Genomic DNA, 17,962 nt, shown 5'->3' on the forward strand with positions numbered 1-17,962 from the left:
AGTGACAAAAAGAGATACCCAAAATTCCCTCTGTAAAAACATTTGCCTCTAATATGTCAAAAAAAATAAACAAGAATTTTGAAACTGACTTGATCCAGTGTTCAGATTTTTGTACTAGAAATGTATGCAAACTAGCGCATATTTCATTAAATAATGCTTCATTTGAATATTTAAACATAACATTTTAGAAAACTTGTAATACAAATTTTTTTTTGCAATTATCAATGTAATCAATCAACTGGGTAAGTAAGGTGATAATTAGTAGTTAATTTTTTTACCCTATTCACCTGCAGAGTCTCGCCGTTGGCTCTATTTAAACCTTGTATAAAGATCCATCTCAGGTGATCGGATCGCAAATAATTATTATTTTGCTGTTTATATCTGGACAAGCGTCTCAAATGTGTCTCCTGTGACAACTGGTGTTCAGTTTCAGTGGGATGGTCTTTGATTTCATGAATACAGACATCACTCACAATGTTGTTGTGAGTGTTATTGCATGTTGACAAAGCGCAAAAAGCGCTGTCTATGAGGCATCAGGACAGATTAGCGTTTGGTCCTCAAGCAACATGAGTAGATGATGACATCACTTTTCATTTTATTTCTTTCACACACTGTACTCCGTAAGTACCCTTAAATGCATTGGCAGTGTCATGACCCTTTGCGGTATATCTTGACTCTTAACAGGAAGTGAGCCGTACTGCGTTTCTGCTATCTCTGTTCGGCCTGGCTTCCATCAGCTCTCTTCCAAATGAAGACAACAAGGTCCCCTCTAATTAAGCAGTAACACACGCTCATCTGCATACATTAATATCCAGCTTTAATTGAAACGGTTTCACAAAGGCGTCCAGATTGAAAAATTAATTTACTAACAGTCAGGGTGTGATGTAAGTGTTTATGCATGTGTATGAGTGTGTGCATTTATTTGCGTATGCTCTCAAATTGAATATGAAGTGAAAGATGATTTTATGAGGAGTAATTATGCAAGTGGGGCAGACAGGGGTGTAAGACTGTCCGACTGATTATTAAAAACACATCAACAAGACTAACCTCCATTAACCTCTAAAACACATGCACACACACACACACACACAGAGACGGACACACACACTCAGACAGTAGTCAATTAAAGCAGTGCATATCAACCAAATTACTTTTGACAAAAACAAACTGTATGAAAAGAGTTTAACATAAATGAGTTTTATAAGTTTTAGGTGTCTTGGGAGGCCCGGTTTTGAATCTCACCACTGTCTGGAGTGGTTCGGGACTTTATCGCTATCAGAACACTAATTTAAATGGTTGAAGTCTGGCTGGTGGAAGAGCAGCTGTTTCAATAGTGGCTAAAATGAATGCATTGTTTTATCCACGATAAAATGATGTGCTAAGCTCTTTGGTGGTGACATACTGGTTCTCAAGGATCTCACTCAGCAGATAATACAAAAGTTATGTTCCCTCATGCTTTATTCCATTGAGTGAGGCATGTACCTGCATTTACAGTTTAATCAAGGGGAACATGTGCTGAATTTAGCCCATTTTAGTGCCTTTCAGAGCTCAGTAGACTCATTGGAGTTCTCCATTTATAGAAAGTATCTACTTTGTCCTAGATTTTTCTCCAAAAATTCTTTAGAAACACTAAGCAGACACACTAAAGCAAAAATCTAAAGCCACTGGCTCTCTTTTTAATCTCAGTTCGGTCTACACTGCAAAAATAAATTCTTTGTATGTTTTTAATTATTCAGTTTTGTTAAAATATCTTTAAATCCTTAAAACAAGACACATTTTCTTGAGAAGCCACAACGCATAATATATGAAGACTTGCTTTCAGAGAATGTATCTTTAATATAAGTGTATTTTATCTTACTCCACTGATGTTTTTTTTTTTTTAAAGGAGCCCCTAAGTGGACAAAAATATGAAATGGGAGGAAAAATTATATTTCAATGCTTTTGCATTGGCTCTCAAAACATTTGAATTCTCTGGCAAAAGTATTGCGTTGCCCCAAACTTTATTTAATCACAAAATAAAAATTACAAAATTAAAATGTAAATTTTCCTCATTATTTCCATCACAAAAGTTTTGTGAGCACCAAAAAACCACTGAAATATAATTTTCCTATCATCTCAATGTTTTTCTCCATTACCATGTCCCATTAGGGGCTCCATTTGTTTATTTTCTTGCTTATTTTAAGTATAAATAATTGAGAAAAGGTGAATAAACAACAAATGAAGAAAGACACTTAAATTCACGATAAAATACAGGATAACAAGCATTAATGTCTTATGCAGTGTTGAATCAAGTAATCTAATTATTCTATGCATTTTTAGAAATTTAAAATAAAAAACAAGATAAAAACACTAAGAATGTTTTTACTCTGAGTAAATTTTTTTTTCTTCCGAATGTTTTTTAAAGGGGTCATATGATGCGATTTAAATTTTTCCTTTCTCTTTGGAGTGTTACAAGATTTTTTTTTTGCAGTGTTGAAGCAATTAAACAATTACATAATTTTCCAATTTTTAGATTCATTTTACAACATTTCTTTGTCTTATTTTTTTTTCAAAATCCTAAAACTTTTAGAAAACTTTTTATTGCAAACTGAATTTTGATTCCCAGATTTTCAGTGTGTTCTCAGACCTTTGCACCCCACTGTATATGCAAATTAATGTCTCATAAAAACAACAGCATATGAAGAATAAACCCTCACAGACACTGACCTGCAGTGACAGAGTGCTTGTTCATTCATCCGACACACACACCAAAATGAGCATAAATAAGAAATGATCAAATCACTGTCCAAGAAACACACGCCAAATCCCAATCCATAGGCCAAGCAGTGCAAGTGCTACCACCTGCTGTTGCCATACATATGGGGGGGATGGGGGGACAGGCAGTTTATAGCTGGACACAACACATGGCACAAGCACAAAGCATTGCGATCATATGTGAGAATTAATCAGAGTGGTGCCGACACCACACACACACACACCTACACAAACCCAGCACTCATTTCTCTTTCTCTCTCGCTCATCACAACTCGGACTGGCTCTTTCCACTGATCTACGGCATCAAAGACAACAATCAGAAGAGTGAACTTAAAAAGCTTCACACACGGTGCGTCAGAGAGAGAGCAGGGCTTTTATATATTGACTGTGAGACCTTATGAAGCAGCCAATAACTTGCAGCCGTTTCTTAGAAACGTGACATTATAAAATAGGCACTGAATGGCCCCTGATCCGCTGTCAGGTTAGCGATTGTGTGTGCGCCTCTGTTACCTGTTGGCCGTGGTAGAACACAGCTAAAAGGAACATCGCCATGAGAAGCAGAGACGTTTCCTTGGTTCCCAGGAAGCTTTTGCTGTAACCAGGGAAACGGGACAGAAAGTCTCATGAGCTCTGCAGCACATTTATAATGTCCAGAGTGCAGTTAGTTAAGACAAACATCTGTCATAAATGTCATAAAGAGCCTTAATCACAGTGTACACTGTTTGTCAAACACTTATGATACCTGACATTAAAAAGATGTTTATTTTTTTATGAAAGTGGATTATAATGTCTTTTTCAGGATTTGGTTCTGCTTTAGAGGTTTAGCTCTTCTTTAGAGGTTGTAATTTGGTAGACGGGTTTGTTTTATTTTATCTAAGTGATTTACAGAGTTCTCATAAGGGACAATAACTCTGGAATAATATGGAGTAAATATGGTGCACAATGATGATAACTAGGGCAGACATCTTAGCACTGCAACAATGTTGTATAAGTAGTACATGCAAATAATTTATTTAGCTTTTACTTTAATGTTTTTTTCATATTATATAAATATTTCCCCCCAATTTTTCCATGTTTTCTGGGTGGTAAACCATAGTATTCTTTGAAGTGCCTTTGAAATATCATGTGAAAATGATGAACATCAATGAAGAACTTGATGCACAGTAACTTTTCTTCTGTAGTGCTGTTAATCAGCAAATAAATAAATACAAATAATATTCTGACCAGTTACAAAAGAAAATCTCATAACTGGTATATTATTACTATTGTGCATCTATGGCTAAACATTATTATTATTATCTATCTATCTATCTATCTATATATATATATATATATATACACACACAACTGTTAAAAGTTTGGGGTAAGATTTTTAATGTTCTTGAAAGAAATCTCTTATGTCCATGAAGGCTGCTTTTTTTTTTTTTTGATCAAAGATACAGCAAAAACTGTAATATTGTGAAATATTACCATAATTTAAAATAACTTTTTTCTATTTTAATATTAAAATAGAATTAAGTTTTCTAAATTTAATGCTATTTTAAAAGGTACTTTTTGCTTGTGATGGCAAAGCTGATTTTTTTAGCAGCCATTACTGCAGTCATCTAATATGCTGTTTTGCTGCTCAAGAAATATTTTTTATTATTGTCAATGTTTAAAACAATTGTGCTGCTTAAAAATTTTGTGGAAACTATTTTTTCAGGATCTGTTGATTAATAGAAAGTTCAAAAGAATAGCATTTGTTTGAAATACAAATCTTAAGTTACATTGTAAATGTCTTTATGTCTTGATTTAATACAGCCTTGCTGAATAATAATACTACTACTAATAATAATAACAGTAATAATAAAAACCTTACAGACCCCAAACTTTTGGCAGTGTATGTAGGCAGTCACAGAAGTGTATTTGCAATCCTTGCAGGGTTAAAAACCTATACATTTACAGTTGCCAACCTAATCTTTTGACCACCAGGCCACACCACCCACATTTACTTTCTGACGTAGTTTGACGTGTCCTTCTCATTAAGAGCTTGGCAGAAGACAGAAATTTATGACTGGGTGACGTCAATCATAAAACTTGCAGAAATCTATTAAAACACTCGCAGACTGCTACTTTAGAAACAGCAAGACATTTATTGCTCTTATAGTTGGTCCGCGTCATTTTACGAACTTGCTTGATTCGTCACAATCACATCCATACAGTTAAAGTGTGATGTATAATTTCGCTCTTTATAATTTGTTCCTTAATGGCTTCTGAATGGCACAATGTGGGAGTTTGCATACCTCTGATTAAGTGTAAGTGTGTCATAGCGGATGAACAGTGGTGTGTAGAAGGCCTCTGTCAGCACTGTGTAGATAGCGATCATGATCAGCAGGATGGCCAGCTTCAGAACCGAGTTCAGTCTGAGGAACACTGCACACGTCACCATAGCCAACACTCCAGTAAACACGAAATACTGTCAATAAACAGGCAGACAACATCACCATTAATACGCCATTGCTCTGTGTACAGTGAATTAATTGATTTTAAACAGTTTACACATTTGCTAGAATTCTATCAATCCTTTTAACAGACTGAAACTGGCAATAAGCTGTGGGTCTGATTGTGTGGGAGGGTGGATGAAAAGACCTCTGGGTAGAAGCAGATATCAGGGATTGAGGCAGATGCATTAAACGTCTGGTTCCTGAATGAGCCGGATTTGTCGAAATCACACCAAAGCTACAATAAAAGAGAAAGAGAGTGCTAATGTTAGACAATCGATTGCATTTGAGAATTTATCGGTAGAAAGAGCAATATAATTATATTTCCAAGAACTTTAGGTGCTATAGCTGTAACTGATAAATGGCTTATATAATATTCTACTGAAAGTAGTAACTGACGATATCTATTAAATCAAATTAAAAATATTAAAAATTAAGATCAAATGTTTTACATGCAATTTAGGCATCACAATGTTATAACATACAGTATGAAAATTAGATTTTTATTTGGAATTTAACTGTCATTAAGTTCTTAGTGCTTTTGAAGATCAACTTTGAGTGTTAGATGATGGAAAAAAGTAATCTAAATGTAAAAATTTTGGAAGTTATTAAATAAAAAAAAATTACACATTAATATTGACTAATACAATATATTAAATAAAATAAACACTAATATCGGCCAATAACCAATATGATATTGATATGAGTCAAAATCTGCTAAGGGGTAATAATGGAACAACAGTTTTAAAAAGTGATTTTTCACTATTATTTACTACAGGATCTGCATTTTCATGGGTTTAGATAAAAGATTTTTGTTATAAGAGACAATAAAAACAACTTTGTGCATCAAAACCACTTCTGTGTTTCTGAAAAGTCAACAAATTTGCGACAGCTGAATGTTTTTGACAAGCCAAATATGTCGGTCTTTGAGTAACGTAATTTAGTTAGGCCCCAAAATAGTCCCATAAAACTTCATTTTGTAAAATAAGTATAATGAACTACGCAAAAAGCATTTTGAATGTTTTATAATACCCAAAAATGATTTGTTACATTCAATTACCCCTTTGCCGATTTTGAGCCATATATTGTGCATGCCTTCTTTTTAGTCATAGGCCAGTGATTTTTGTACAAATTTATCACTAGACTCTACAAATAAAAATTCTTTTATACTCCACAGTGGGTCTATAATTCTAGAGTTTAAATTGGTTCAGCTCACAAATTAAAACTTTATATATCCACGGTAACATTTGCATGAGTATAATGATGATATTAAAAATAAAATTAATTAAAATGTTTGCTCACTATGTTAATCATGGCAGCCAGAAAGTTGATGAGGATGGAGAGGAAGATGACAACGTTCCGTGCAGCGTACGTTTCGTTCACCCAGCAACATGCTTTTCGCAAAACCAGCGGCAAACACTTATAGTCCTCCGCTGTTGTCACGACAACAAGGCAACAGTGCAGCAAGATGAGGACGGAGAACTGTATCACCATAGTGACCGTCCTACAAACATGAGTGATCACATATTATATGATGCTCTTGTGGGAGTAATCGAATATCAAATATTCGAGATCAAATTTAATTGAAAAACCCACATCGAACACTACTGGAAATATTAATCCATGACTACTATATGCAGTATAAACCCAAATAGATCATGTGTCAACCTCAATGTCTGTGGTAGTTATGGCCATCAGTGTCTTTATGTACTTGTGTATTAATTACCTTGCTGAGGGAAGTAAGCTCTGTATTCCAGTGATGAAGAAGAGAACAATGAAGGCACACACTAGATTAGACTTAAACACCTCATCTCGCATCTGGGAATACTGTAGAGGAAACACACACACACACACACGCACACACAGAAAATTAAGGACAAAACTTCCTCTTCACATGACGACCACAATGACACCATGAAAGCAATGCTAACCACATAGGAGAGAGCAGGGTAGGCGCTCATACACACATATACACACAACTCCTGTGCTCTTTGGGTTAGTGAGAGGATGTGTGATGTCAGGGCTAGAGGCGGGGCAAACCAAAAAACCCAAGCACAGAGTGGCACAGGCCAAGTCAAAGGCCAAGCAGGGGGCAAAGGTCAACTCTAACCAGCAGAAATGAGGTGAGGGACAAATAAACTGAATAAAAAGTGTTTTTATCTAAGATGAAAACATGCACGGTCGTGGATCATGAGTAACTTGAAGGCCCGTCTGTGGGCCAATCCCAGCTGATCAGGGAGAATTAAGGTTCATATGATGAACCAAGTACATCAGTGATTAAAACAAATCAATTTGGAGACCAATCCAATCGGCTGAATTCACCAGCTCATTATCCTAAGTGTTGATTTAAATTCACTCTCTTTTTCTTTGTCAGAACCTGCTGATCGGATCAGGAAACAACCTTTTTGTCACACTAATGGCCTAAAAGCGGTTCTCAGTTTAACAGCTCAAGAACTGCATCACGATTTGTGAATGAAACATTCAGACCATTCCGTAAAAATGGATGTAATGTTTTTTTTTTTAATCATTTTTGAAGCTGTGGTCACTATATATTAACTGTCATTGAATATTGAAGAACTTGAAGACTCTTTAAAATGTAACATTTTTCGTTCCACAGACGAAAGGCTGTTTGGACATGAGAGCGAAAATAATTACAGAATTTAGTTTTGAGGGGAAATATCCGTTCAAGTGAAGTCCATAACTGCTTTGTAGTGGTCTCAGAAGTGTCATCACTCCTGCTAGAAAATCCAACTAAAACTGGTGGCAGATGATCGTTAATATGGTGCAAATTGGTCTAGATTGTTGGTCCATCCGGTTGACCATCTTGGACCAACAAGAAAGCAGCTACCATGTTCTAAAAACAGCTGGACCCCCTTAACTTGTTTTTTCGGATGGGATATAGTAATTGAGAGCATTTTAAACTGCCGTGCATGTTCTAGAAAGTATTGACTGCTATTGCTGGCACATAACGTCCTTTAGTTTACTCATGACAAAAACACTCTCTCGCCTCCTTCTCTTGCACCTCCAAAACAAAAATAAAGCAAAAAAGAGAGCGTGAGAGAGCAGAGAGGGAGGACAGGATGGCTGGAAGATGGGAGCAGGCTACCTTCTGCTCCAGCAGTGCTTCTCTAAAGGTGAGAGAGAAGGGGGAGATATGTTCTTGGCGGAGCTTGTGCCCGCTGCGCAGGGCGATGGCGCTCTGCATGCGAGCGTTAATTTCCTGTGAGCCGGCGCGCACATGCAGGGCTTGAGCCAGGTGGTTGGGGAGCAGGTTAATGGAGTGACGTGTGAGCGCAGCCAGAGTCTACAGAGGAAAAGCACATGCAGCGCCCATGAGTCTAAGAGAGTGTGTGTTTGTGTGTGTGTGTATTGGTGTGAATCTGTTCATCCAAGAGCTCTGCACAACATGAATGTATGAAAATCAAAGAAACATTAGAAAATGACTGCACAAACACATGCACGTTTACTTAGCTAAATGAGAACAAATTACACACATACAATTTTTTATATAAGGCTAATTATAATTAAATATATATTAACCCAAACTCTATGCCTAAAAGAAAACTTTTGCATTATTTAATTTATTTATGAACTGTTTTCACACATACAACATCTCCAGTGGAGGTTTTGCCAGATCATTTAGTTCACTTCTCATGACAATTTTGTCCCCAAACGACAGCCAAGCACGCACATGCACGCACGCACACACACACACTTGCACATAACATGATTTTTTTTTTTGTACAGCAAATGCTCTGGACTGTAAGTAAAAGGCTTTTCTTACTGCCTACAGCTCAGCCCATCTTTTAGAGTGGATCTAGAAAATCTACACACTATTTCAACGCCTAATAATTCCACTGCCTTAATGCCGGAAAGCCGGACCTTTTATATCAGATATTTTAAATATCAGAATATGAGGCTGTTCCAGTTAGTTCTTTCTGCTGGAAAATCCAGTTAAAACCAGGTGGATTGATGGTGGCAGATCACCTTGGATGAGGAAAGAACCATTTATCATTTGCTGAAAATACCACATTTTGCTGATATGACCTATTTAAGCTATTTTTTCAGCAACTTTTGTGTTATACAGTACATGTCAAAGCTTTTTACATCATCCAATGTCAACCGAACCAAGTCCAATACCAAGACAAATCTATAGTCTAATTTGAAAAATGTCACATATATATGCTTAGAATATAAACAGATTGGTTGATAATAATGGGAGCAATTTAGATGGGAGCAATTTAGATGGGAGCAATGAAATAAATAAAAACTATTAAATTAAAAAAAAAAAAAGAAAAGATAATGTCCCTTTCCTTTTAAAATGTTTAAATTATGTAACATTTGGAGGTTGAATTTCCAGAAAAAAAATAACTATATCATGATATAAACTTTGGTCATGCAGCTCACCCTAGTAAACACCTGTACAATACAGCCTGACACAAGATTTCAACAACACAAGTCCAATACCAAGACAAATCTATAGTCTAATTTGAAAAATGTCACATATATATGCTTAGAATATAAACAGATTGGTTGATAATAATGGGAGCAATTTAGATGGGAGCAATGAAATAAATAAAAACTATTAAATTAAAAAAAAAAAATGAAAAGATAATGTACCTTTCCTTTTAAAATGTTTAAATTATGTAACATTTGGAGGTTGAATTTCCAGAAAAAAAATAACTATATCATGATATAAACTTTGGTCATGCAGCTCACCCTAGTAAACACCTGTACAATACAGCCTGACACAAGATTTCAACAACAAATAGCTGAGAGGTTCATATGAGGATAGAGGTAAACAAAGATATCACTAGCCTTAAACGCACTGTACAACATCAGGACATAAATGAAAAATGGCATGAACAGGACCTGGCTAAGTTCAGGCTACTCAACTAAACCTGATGACTGTACAAGAAAAGGAAGGCAACCTTACATGACCTGCAAAACATTACCTCAGACTGGCTACACCATGGCTCTGTTCCAAATTCTAGTGTTTTTTTAATACTGTTTACATGAGACATCCTAAGTGGTCCTATATAGGCAGTAATGCCCATGCAAACAAACTCACACACCCAAACAATCAGTGCGCCACACGTAAAGTGAGACTTGACTAATAATGTCTAACTAGCTAATTCAGCCAACCAGTCTGTCAACTTTGTGTGAAAATAGACTTCCAAACAAAATAGGGCAAAATGTTAGCAAAACAGAGTATAATATTTGCAAGTTGCTAAGCTAAACACTCAATACTTTAATTAGCACAAAAATATTGCACAATAAAATTGTCATGTTTCTTATTAACAGTAGAACTGAATAAAATGTGTATTTTTTTATATTTCATCTTCTGAACATGTCCCTTGAATGGTGGCTCTTGCTTATTCATAAAACCCAATTGACAGATGCTTAGTTCAAACCTGACAGAATCAACCAACCTGTGTCAAGATGGCTGTTTTAGAAGCATCATGCTGTCAAAAGTTATTACACGGAAGAATGGGAGAAGACCTCCATGTGTGTGGGTCACCAAACACATTTCTTTGCAGCAAACACAGTATCAACCATATATGTCACAAATGTGAACTTGTATTTGAGCGTATTTAACAACGGAAATGTCAGCACAGGGGTGGAGGTCAAATGGAAGGATGACTAGCAGAGGATATTGCATAAACAGGATCTGACAAAGATGTTTGATTTTGTTTTGACCGCTGAAAGTATCTTTTAAAGAGGACTATCATCTGTGCCGTGAGCTGGAGCTGTGGTCACTGTGAGCCGTGAGTCATCTAGAGAAATACAAAACTCGCACACAGACTCACTCTCATACATACACAATGGACTATTCGCACACAAACATACGTAGACAAGGTGCTGTTCTGTCCAAAAATGTATAATATATATACTGTATACAGTGGCCTCAAAAGCATTGTGGCAATTAAAGGAGCAGTTCACCCAAAAATGAAAATTGTTATCTCATTTTGTGGTCTACTAAAGAAAGAAAGTCATATAGGTTTGGAATGGCACATGGGTGAGTAAATTATGAAATTGTTAGGTGAACTACACCTTCAAGCCAAACTTGATGGTGTTTACTAAAACATGCTTTTCAGGCAAAACATTTCATAAAAACATGCTTGTTGGTTTCAAATGATATAATGGAAACAAAACATATTCTGGCAATTTCTGGTTGTTAGAAACAGAACATGTTCATAGTTAATGTGATGAACTACAGCTGTGTTTACTCTGCTAGGACACCTGTGTGAACTCGAGGGGCACTGACTTTGTACATCCACTAAAATTACAATAAAAAAGTTCAATACTATTGCAAATGTTCATACATTTTTAAGCATGGCTTAAGTGCCCAAATATTTTTTTGGGCCCTGTATATGGACTTTTCATTCATCAGATGTTAGTTCTACAACAATGTACCTAACTTACAAGCTATTCTATATTCAATAAGATTTATTCTCTCTAGCAATTATAGTTCTGCCTTGGACACAATATTAAACAGCTTAACACTATTCTTTACACAAGGTCATACAGCAATGCCAAAACAACAACATACAAATGAAAATCAATATAAAGTACCGTTCAAATGTTTGGGGTCACTAATTTGTTTTTGAAACAAATTAGTATTTTTTTTCTCAGTAAGGATGCATTACATTGATCAAAATTAATGACTTCTATTTCAAATAAATGTGATTTCTATTCATCAAATAACCCTAATATTAAGATATCAAGCAGTACAACTGTTTTCAATATTAATAATATTAAGAAATTTGTCTTAAGTACCAAATTAGCGTAATAGAATAAAACTTCCTTTTAAAAAGATTTTAATAATCTTGCTGACTTTTGAAAGGTAGTTTCTATTAGTAAAAACTGGGGCTTTCAATTTAATGCATCAATTTAATACAATTATGATTAATCATGCCCCCTGATGTTTCAAATTATACTTACCGAGGGTGTAAAGAGCAATCCACATGCATCAGCTTCATGCTCATTTCTCCTCCAACAACTATCAAAAATTGCTCTTGCACTACAATTCAGATGCATGCAAGGTACTTTTCAATCTCACTGTGAACAGATTATATTTGCAACACCCCTTTCTTTTGAATCAAGCTGAATATGATTTTTCCTGACTAAGGGGTTTACATCAATGTTTTCCATTCTGGTTGAGGTATTAATCAGATTATGAACTGAATAAAACCGAAAAAAAAATCTGGGTGGAGTAGAAGAGATGGAAAAGCTTCTGGGTGGAGATGTCGGAGAATCAATTTGAGTTCTCCTCAATAATCCTAAAGGTGGAGAAATAAAGCTTTTGAGAGCTCTGATGCTTTTGAGAGCAGCAAAGCTTCCTGAAATTGCTTATAGAGGTGGAGTTTAAATAGCTTTTAATATTGTAGTCAGATGGCAGGAAGTCATGGGTCAGGGATACTATGATAAAAGAAGAGAGGTGCACTTCTCTTCTTCTTCTTCTGTAAAATGTTCAGCTCCAATAAACAAACGCCAGGTTAGATCTTCAGTCACCTATTGACATTTCAGTAATATACAGCTTTCAACCTGGAGAGCAAAAAATGACTTCCCAATCTGTAGTTCTCTCAAAATTTCGATCCATGTTTTAATCTAGATTTATTTATTGATTTTGGAACACAGACATTGCAGAGGTTTTTTGGCTGATCAATAGTAAATGCTTTCTCTACCAAATACAAAAGACGAGGCCTATGTTAAACTCTGGAGGAAATACTCTCAGGTTGCAGTGTTTATATGCATGTGTGTGTATGTTTTCAACTCCACGAAGTTTTGGATTACACAAAAACACAAGGATTGAGACACTAAATCCATTAACAGAACCACCCTTCGGCAGCACACGCACACCCAAACACTCACTAAAACACACATTCACTCACTCACACACACTGTGGCTGCAATGCGTCACTGAGGAAAAAGCCTGAACAGGGAGACAGAGAAGAGAGAGGGAGAGGATGTGAGATAAAGGAGAAGAAAAGAACAGCAGATGAAAGAGAGAGAGAGGGAGGGATAAACGGAGCGTGAAGGAGAAAAAGAATCCTGTTACTGTCTTACAGACATTCCTGTTGTCATGGAGACCAGCCCTATAATCTTACACACATGAACATGTCAGCATACTTCTGTTTGAACACATCTAGAATAGCTCAGACATACACACACACACACACACACGTCTAATCAACGTGAAAGCTTGTGCTCTCAGCTGATGTGTAATTGGCTGGTTGCCCTGCCAGTCATACAGTGAGAGCTCTTTGATGTGTTAAGATGACTGCATGACAAAGGCAACAAAAGCCCCGCATTAATCAAAGACAACATTCCCTTATGTTAACCACGTCACCATAGCAACTGCCTGGCAACTCGGCCCACACCAAGAGAGTTCTGCATCATAATCAACTGCACATGCCACGAAAACCTTCTAGAACATTGTTGTGAGCCATTCAGCCCTGAGAACCCTCCAGAACACAGTGCCCACCCTATAGCCTTGAAAAGCCACTCTAACACTTATTCCCACCCTACAGCCTTGAGAACCCCTCCAAAAAACTGTCCCCTTCTTACAACCTTGAGAATCCAGAAGAATAGTGTCTTTATCTTACAACCTTGTGAACACAATGAAACAGGGGTGTGAAACTCAGCTCCTGGAGGGCCACTCTCCTGTTGAAGTTTAGCTCCAACCCTAATTAAACATACCTGATCAAGCTAATCAAAGTCTTTAGGAGTGCTAGAAACTTCCAGGTAGGTGTATTGGAGCTGGCTGGAGCTAAACTGTGCAGGACAGTGGCCTTCCAGGAGCTGAGCTTGACACTCTTGCTCTAAACCATGGTCCCTTCCAACCTACTTTGAGAATCAGCTAGAACACAGTCCCTACACCACAAGTTTGAAAAACAGCTGGAATAACCCCCCTGACTTACAGCCATGAGGTCCCTCCAGAACCCTGTCCCAGCCTTAAAGTCTTGAGAATCCACTAGAACAAGATCCCTGTCCAAAAGTATCGAAAGCACTTTAAAACATTGTGCATAATCTACAACTTTGAGAACACTTTAGAACACTCTTTACACTATAGCCTTGAGAACTCATTGGAACATTATTCCCGTCTACAACCCTAAGAACCAACTCAAACACCGGCCCAATCTTTCAACCTCGAGAACCCTTTAGAACACTGCCTTCATCTTACAGCCTAGAGAATCCACTAGAACACTGGAACTCTGTTCCCATCATATAGCCCTGAACCTACAAGAACACTATTATTGCCCTTAATCCTTGAGAACTCACTGGAACTCTGTTTCCAGACTTGTGAGCCCACACAAACACTGTCCTTACCCTGCAGTCTTGAAAAAAAAAAGAAAAAGAAAAAAGAATCAGTTAGAACATATTCCTTATGAAACAAAATTGAAAACCACATTGGCAATGTCCCAGCTCTACAGAACTCTGTCCCCACCCTAAAGTCTAGAGAATCTAGAACCCTAGTTTTTAGAACCCTCTAGAACACTGTCTTTACGCTATAGCCTTGAGAACACACTACAACACTTTCCACACACTATAGCCTTGAGAACCCTATTGTGCTGTGCTCTAGAATAGTACCTCTTTTATTTGAAACCTTCTTGAACCTTCTTCCTATAGCCTGAGGACCTTCTAGAACACCATCTATCCCTAACAGCCCTTCAGAACACTGTCCTTAACCAACAGTCTAGACAGCCTTTTAGAACATTACCCTTTACCTTACAGTCCTGAGACCTTCTAGAGCACTATAGCTGTCCAACAGCACTAAGAACATTTAAAATGAATTTGCAACATGAGCCATTTTACAGAGATCTAGAGACTTCTGCTTGTACACTTCTTTTTCATTGCATGTTACATTAACATTTTGGCAGGAAAAGTGTTGTAATGGGTTTCCAAACCTGCACGACAGAAACAGTGTTTTCAGAGCATATATTCACATTTAATCCATCCAAGCGGAGCCACTACAGCTGAGTAGTTGTCTACATCTCTAACTTTAGTGTGACTACTGGTCCACTGGGTGTAGCACATCTAAAATCTTAAATAAGAATCTTCATGTAAAGAAAAACAGTTAGGGGCCATTCACAAGAAAGACGCAGGGCAAAGGACTGGAAAAATAATCTTCATACAAAGATGTCCATCTAACACATATTTACATAGAAAATCAATGGAAATGCAGCACTGTGGAATGCAAAAATATTTTCTGTGAATGGCACCTTACATGTGCACTTACAGACCAGATCACCATATAGGTTATGAAGTAAATACACACAACAATCCAGAACAACCAAACAATACAAAAACCATGCAGGACGAACATGAGAGAAAAAGGAGAGATGTGGAAATAAATCAGGAGCTCACACTGAAATGAAAGACAGGCGCAGTAAACGGATACAGAGCCTCAATTTAAAGGGATAGTTCACCCAAAAATGAAAATTTGATGTTTATCTGCTTACCCCCAGGGCATCCAAGATGTAGGTGACTTTGCTCCATTTGCCTGCTGTGTTTGAGGTTCAAAATCACTGAGGTTGTGTTAATGTGTGTTTTCTTAACTGCGCTTGTTTGGTTGTTTGCTTGTGTGTGTACTGCACTCACATTCTGTTTGCCCACTATGTTATGGAAGGGAAGTTCAGGGCTCCATGTTCCCTCTGTGAAGGAAGTGTTAGACGTTCTGTGATCTGATTGGTTGGTGGAATCTCTCATGATGTCCTCTGGCAGTGTGAGTAAGCTCTCCTCTGGCTGCTTGATCAGGAAGGTCTCGATGTTATGCCTGCGCAGGAAGTCGTTACGGTCCTTACCGTGACCCTCCTCCACCTCATAATCACCGTTCAGACAGTCTAGAGCCGCTTTAGAGATGTGGATCCTCCTGAGGGAGTCAAAATTAACTACAGATTCATCTCACACATCCAAAACAAAGCACCTTTTTCAAAATGAGAATAAACAAAAACTCACTTAATTTCCACCCACACAGTTACACAAGAAAGAGAAGGTGTCCATAAAATATCTCTTTTCTATCACAGTCGAGCATATTTGAGGGCAACTGGATAATCCCACTTTACTTCCCTTACTTTTTAATCACAAAAGAGAGCTTTTGTGTGCACATGTGTGTGTATCTTACCCAGGTATTCCCCCTGACTCCAGTTTGTTGGCTATGTCGACATCCCAAGACCAGACGTCAAACTGCCATTTCCGCAAACCAAGAACTCCGCAAAGAACTGAGCCAGAGTGGATGCCGATGCGCATGTCTATGTCATGCTTTGTTCGTGAGCGCACATACCTAAACATACAAATACAAAAAGTTTAGGATGGATAGATAGCTAGCTGTGTTGCAATTCTGTAATGGTTCCGCTAAACAACTGTTGAGCTAGAGAACTCACACTGGGTTTACAGGCAAGTTTAAATGCACATCATACTATTACTCCTGAATGGGGTAACAGGCAGAAGTAAGTGGCTGTTTATAAAAAGAGGAATCGAGGTCACACTGTCACTGCTGTGTGTGTGTTGAGTGGTAGTGTGAGTGCCGTGATATCTGACAGCACTCACACTAGTGGAGCACACACATACACACCTACGGAACAAGGGCCTCTCATCTGCTATCTAGCCTCTATTAAGGGTCAACAGAACTGGTCTAGTGGCCTCTCCCTATCTGTCATTTACTTTACTCACTTTACCTTACTACAGACATACCATAGACTTCCATTGTTTTAAAATAGCGCTAATAATACCTCATACAAACTCAAATGCAACCTGTGAGGCAGATATTAACGTTATGTCTCATTTTGTGAGTTCTTTTGCCCAATTTGGCAACCTATAGGAAAGAAGCATAGCAAATGATATCCCTTTACTTGCACTCTTGTCATCACCAATTGGTTATGACTTTCTTCAGTGGAACACAAAAATCAGAAATTAAATAATATGATGGTTGGTTGAGTAGTCAGGGACAGGTCAAGCTTCAAAAAGTTCCATAAAAGAATCTTAAAAATAGTCCATACAACTCATGCACACTTGACAAGTTTTCAAGTCATTATTCACTTACGATCTTCCACTCAAGTGGGCCATTTACCACTGTGCTTATTGAGTCAGTTAGTTGAACTCGAAAACAAGATCCGTCTGATTCATGATTCAAATAATTCATTATTGATACGACTCAATAGAACAATTCAATTTTGTGCATTATTACTTCTCGCATTAATAAGGACAGTTATAGTATGGTGGATGTCAAGATAGTTGAAAATCATTGAATGGCTTAAATTTCAGTCTGTTCACCACAAAAAGTTATAGTATATGATTTCAGAAGATGTTAAATACAGTGTATGAGTCAAATAGATCACTTTTAAGATGCTGTTTGTCATTTCTGAGCTTGAATGACCCCCGTTCTTTACTCACTTTTATTAAATTAAAAGAATGGCAAGGAAAATCTTCAGAAATGTTTTGTGTTCCTTGTAGTTGTACATGTTTGGAATGATATGGAGGTGAGTAATTATGTCAGAATTTAATTTTGGGTGAACATTCCTCCTAGTACTCTTACATGTGTCTCCTGAGCACTGAGCTATTATATACACATTCATTTTATAGATATATACTCTACTATGTTAACAACTCTCTCATTTGTGTCTATTTAAGCAATACAATTTCTCAGCAATCTGGTCAATAACTTGAGCAATAACATCTTGCTCTTGGAACATAATATGCTTACTGAAATATTAAATCAATTATTT

At 37.1% G+C, this 17,962-nt stretch overlaps 1 protein-coding gene across 1 annotated transcript in view; it reads right to left on the reverse strand.

Annotated features, from left to right (window-relative positions):
* Positions 1–17,962, reverse strand: part of LOC107721761 (adenylate cyclase type 8-like) — a 52,776-nt gene that overhangs the window by 11,146 nt on the left and 23,668 nt on the right. The window contains exons 7-14 of the mRNA XM_016529923.1: positions 16,363–16,521; positions 15,840–16,110; positions 8,341–8,538; positions 6,961–7,061; positions 6,537–6,738; positions 5,383–5,472; positions 5,037–5,209; positions 3,265–3,346 (exon numbers count right to left, since the gene is read on the reverse strand). Coding sequence (XP_016385409.1) covers positions 3,265–3,346; positions 5,037–5,209; positions 5,383–5,472; positions 6,537–6,738; positions 6,961–7,061; positions 8,341–8,538; positions 15,840–16,110; positions 16,363–16,521 — 1,276 coding nt within the window. The remainder of the gene's footprint in view (positions 1–3,264; positions 3,347–5,036; positions 5,210–5,382; positions 5,473–6,536; positions 6,739–6,960; positions 7,062–8,340; positions 8,539–15,839; positions 16,111–16,362; positions 16,522–17,962) is intronic.

The sequence above is a fragment of the Sinocyclocheilus rhinocerous genome, unplaced genomic scaffold (genome assembly GCF_001515625.1).
Source record: "Sinocyclocheilus rhinocerous isolate Xijiao unplaced genomic scaffold, SAMN03320098_v1.1 scaffold1112, whole genome shotgun sequence".
Classification (NCBI taxonomy): Eukaryota; Metazoa; Chordata; class Actinopteri; order Cypriniformes; family Cyprinidae; genus Sinocyclocheilus; species Sinocyclocheilus rhinocerous.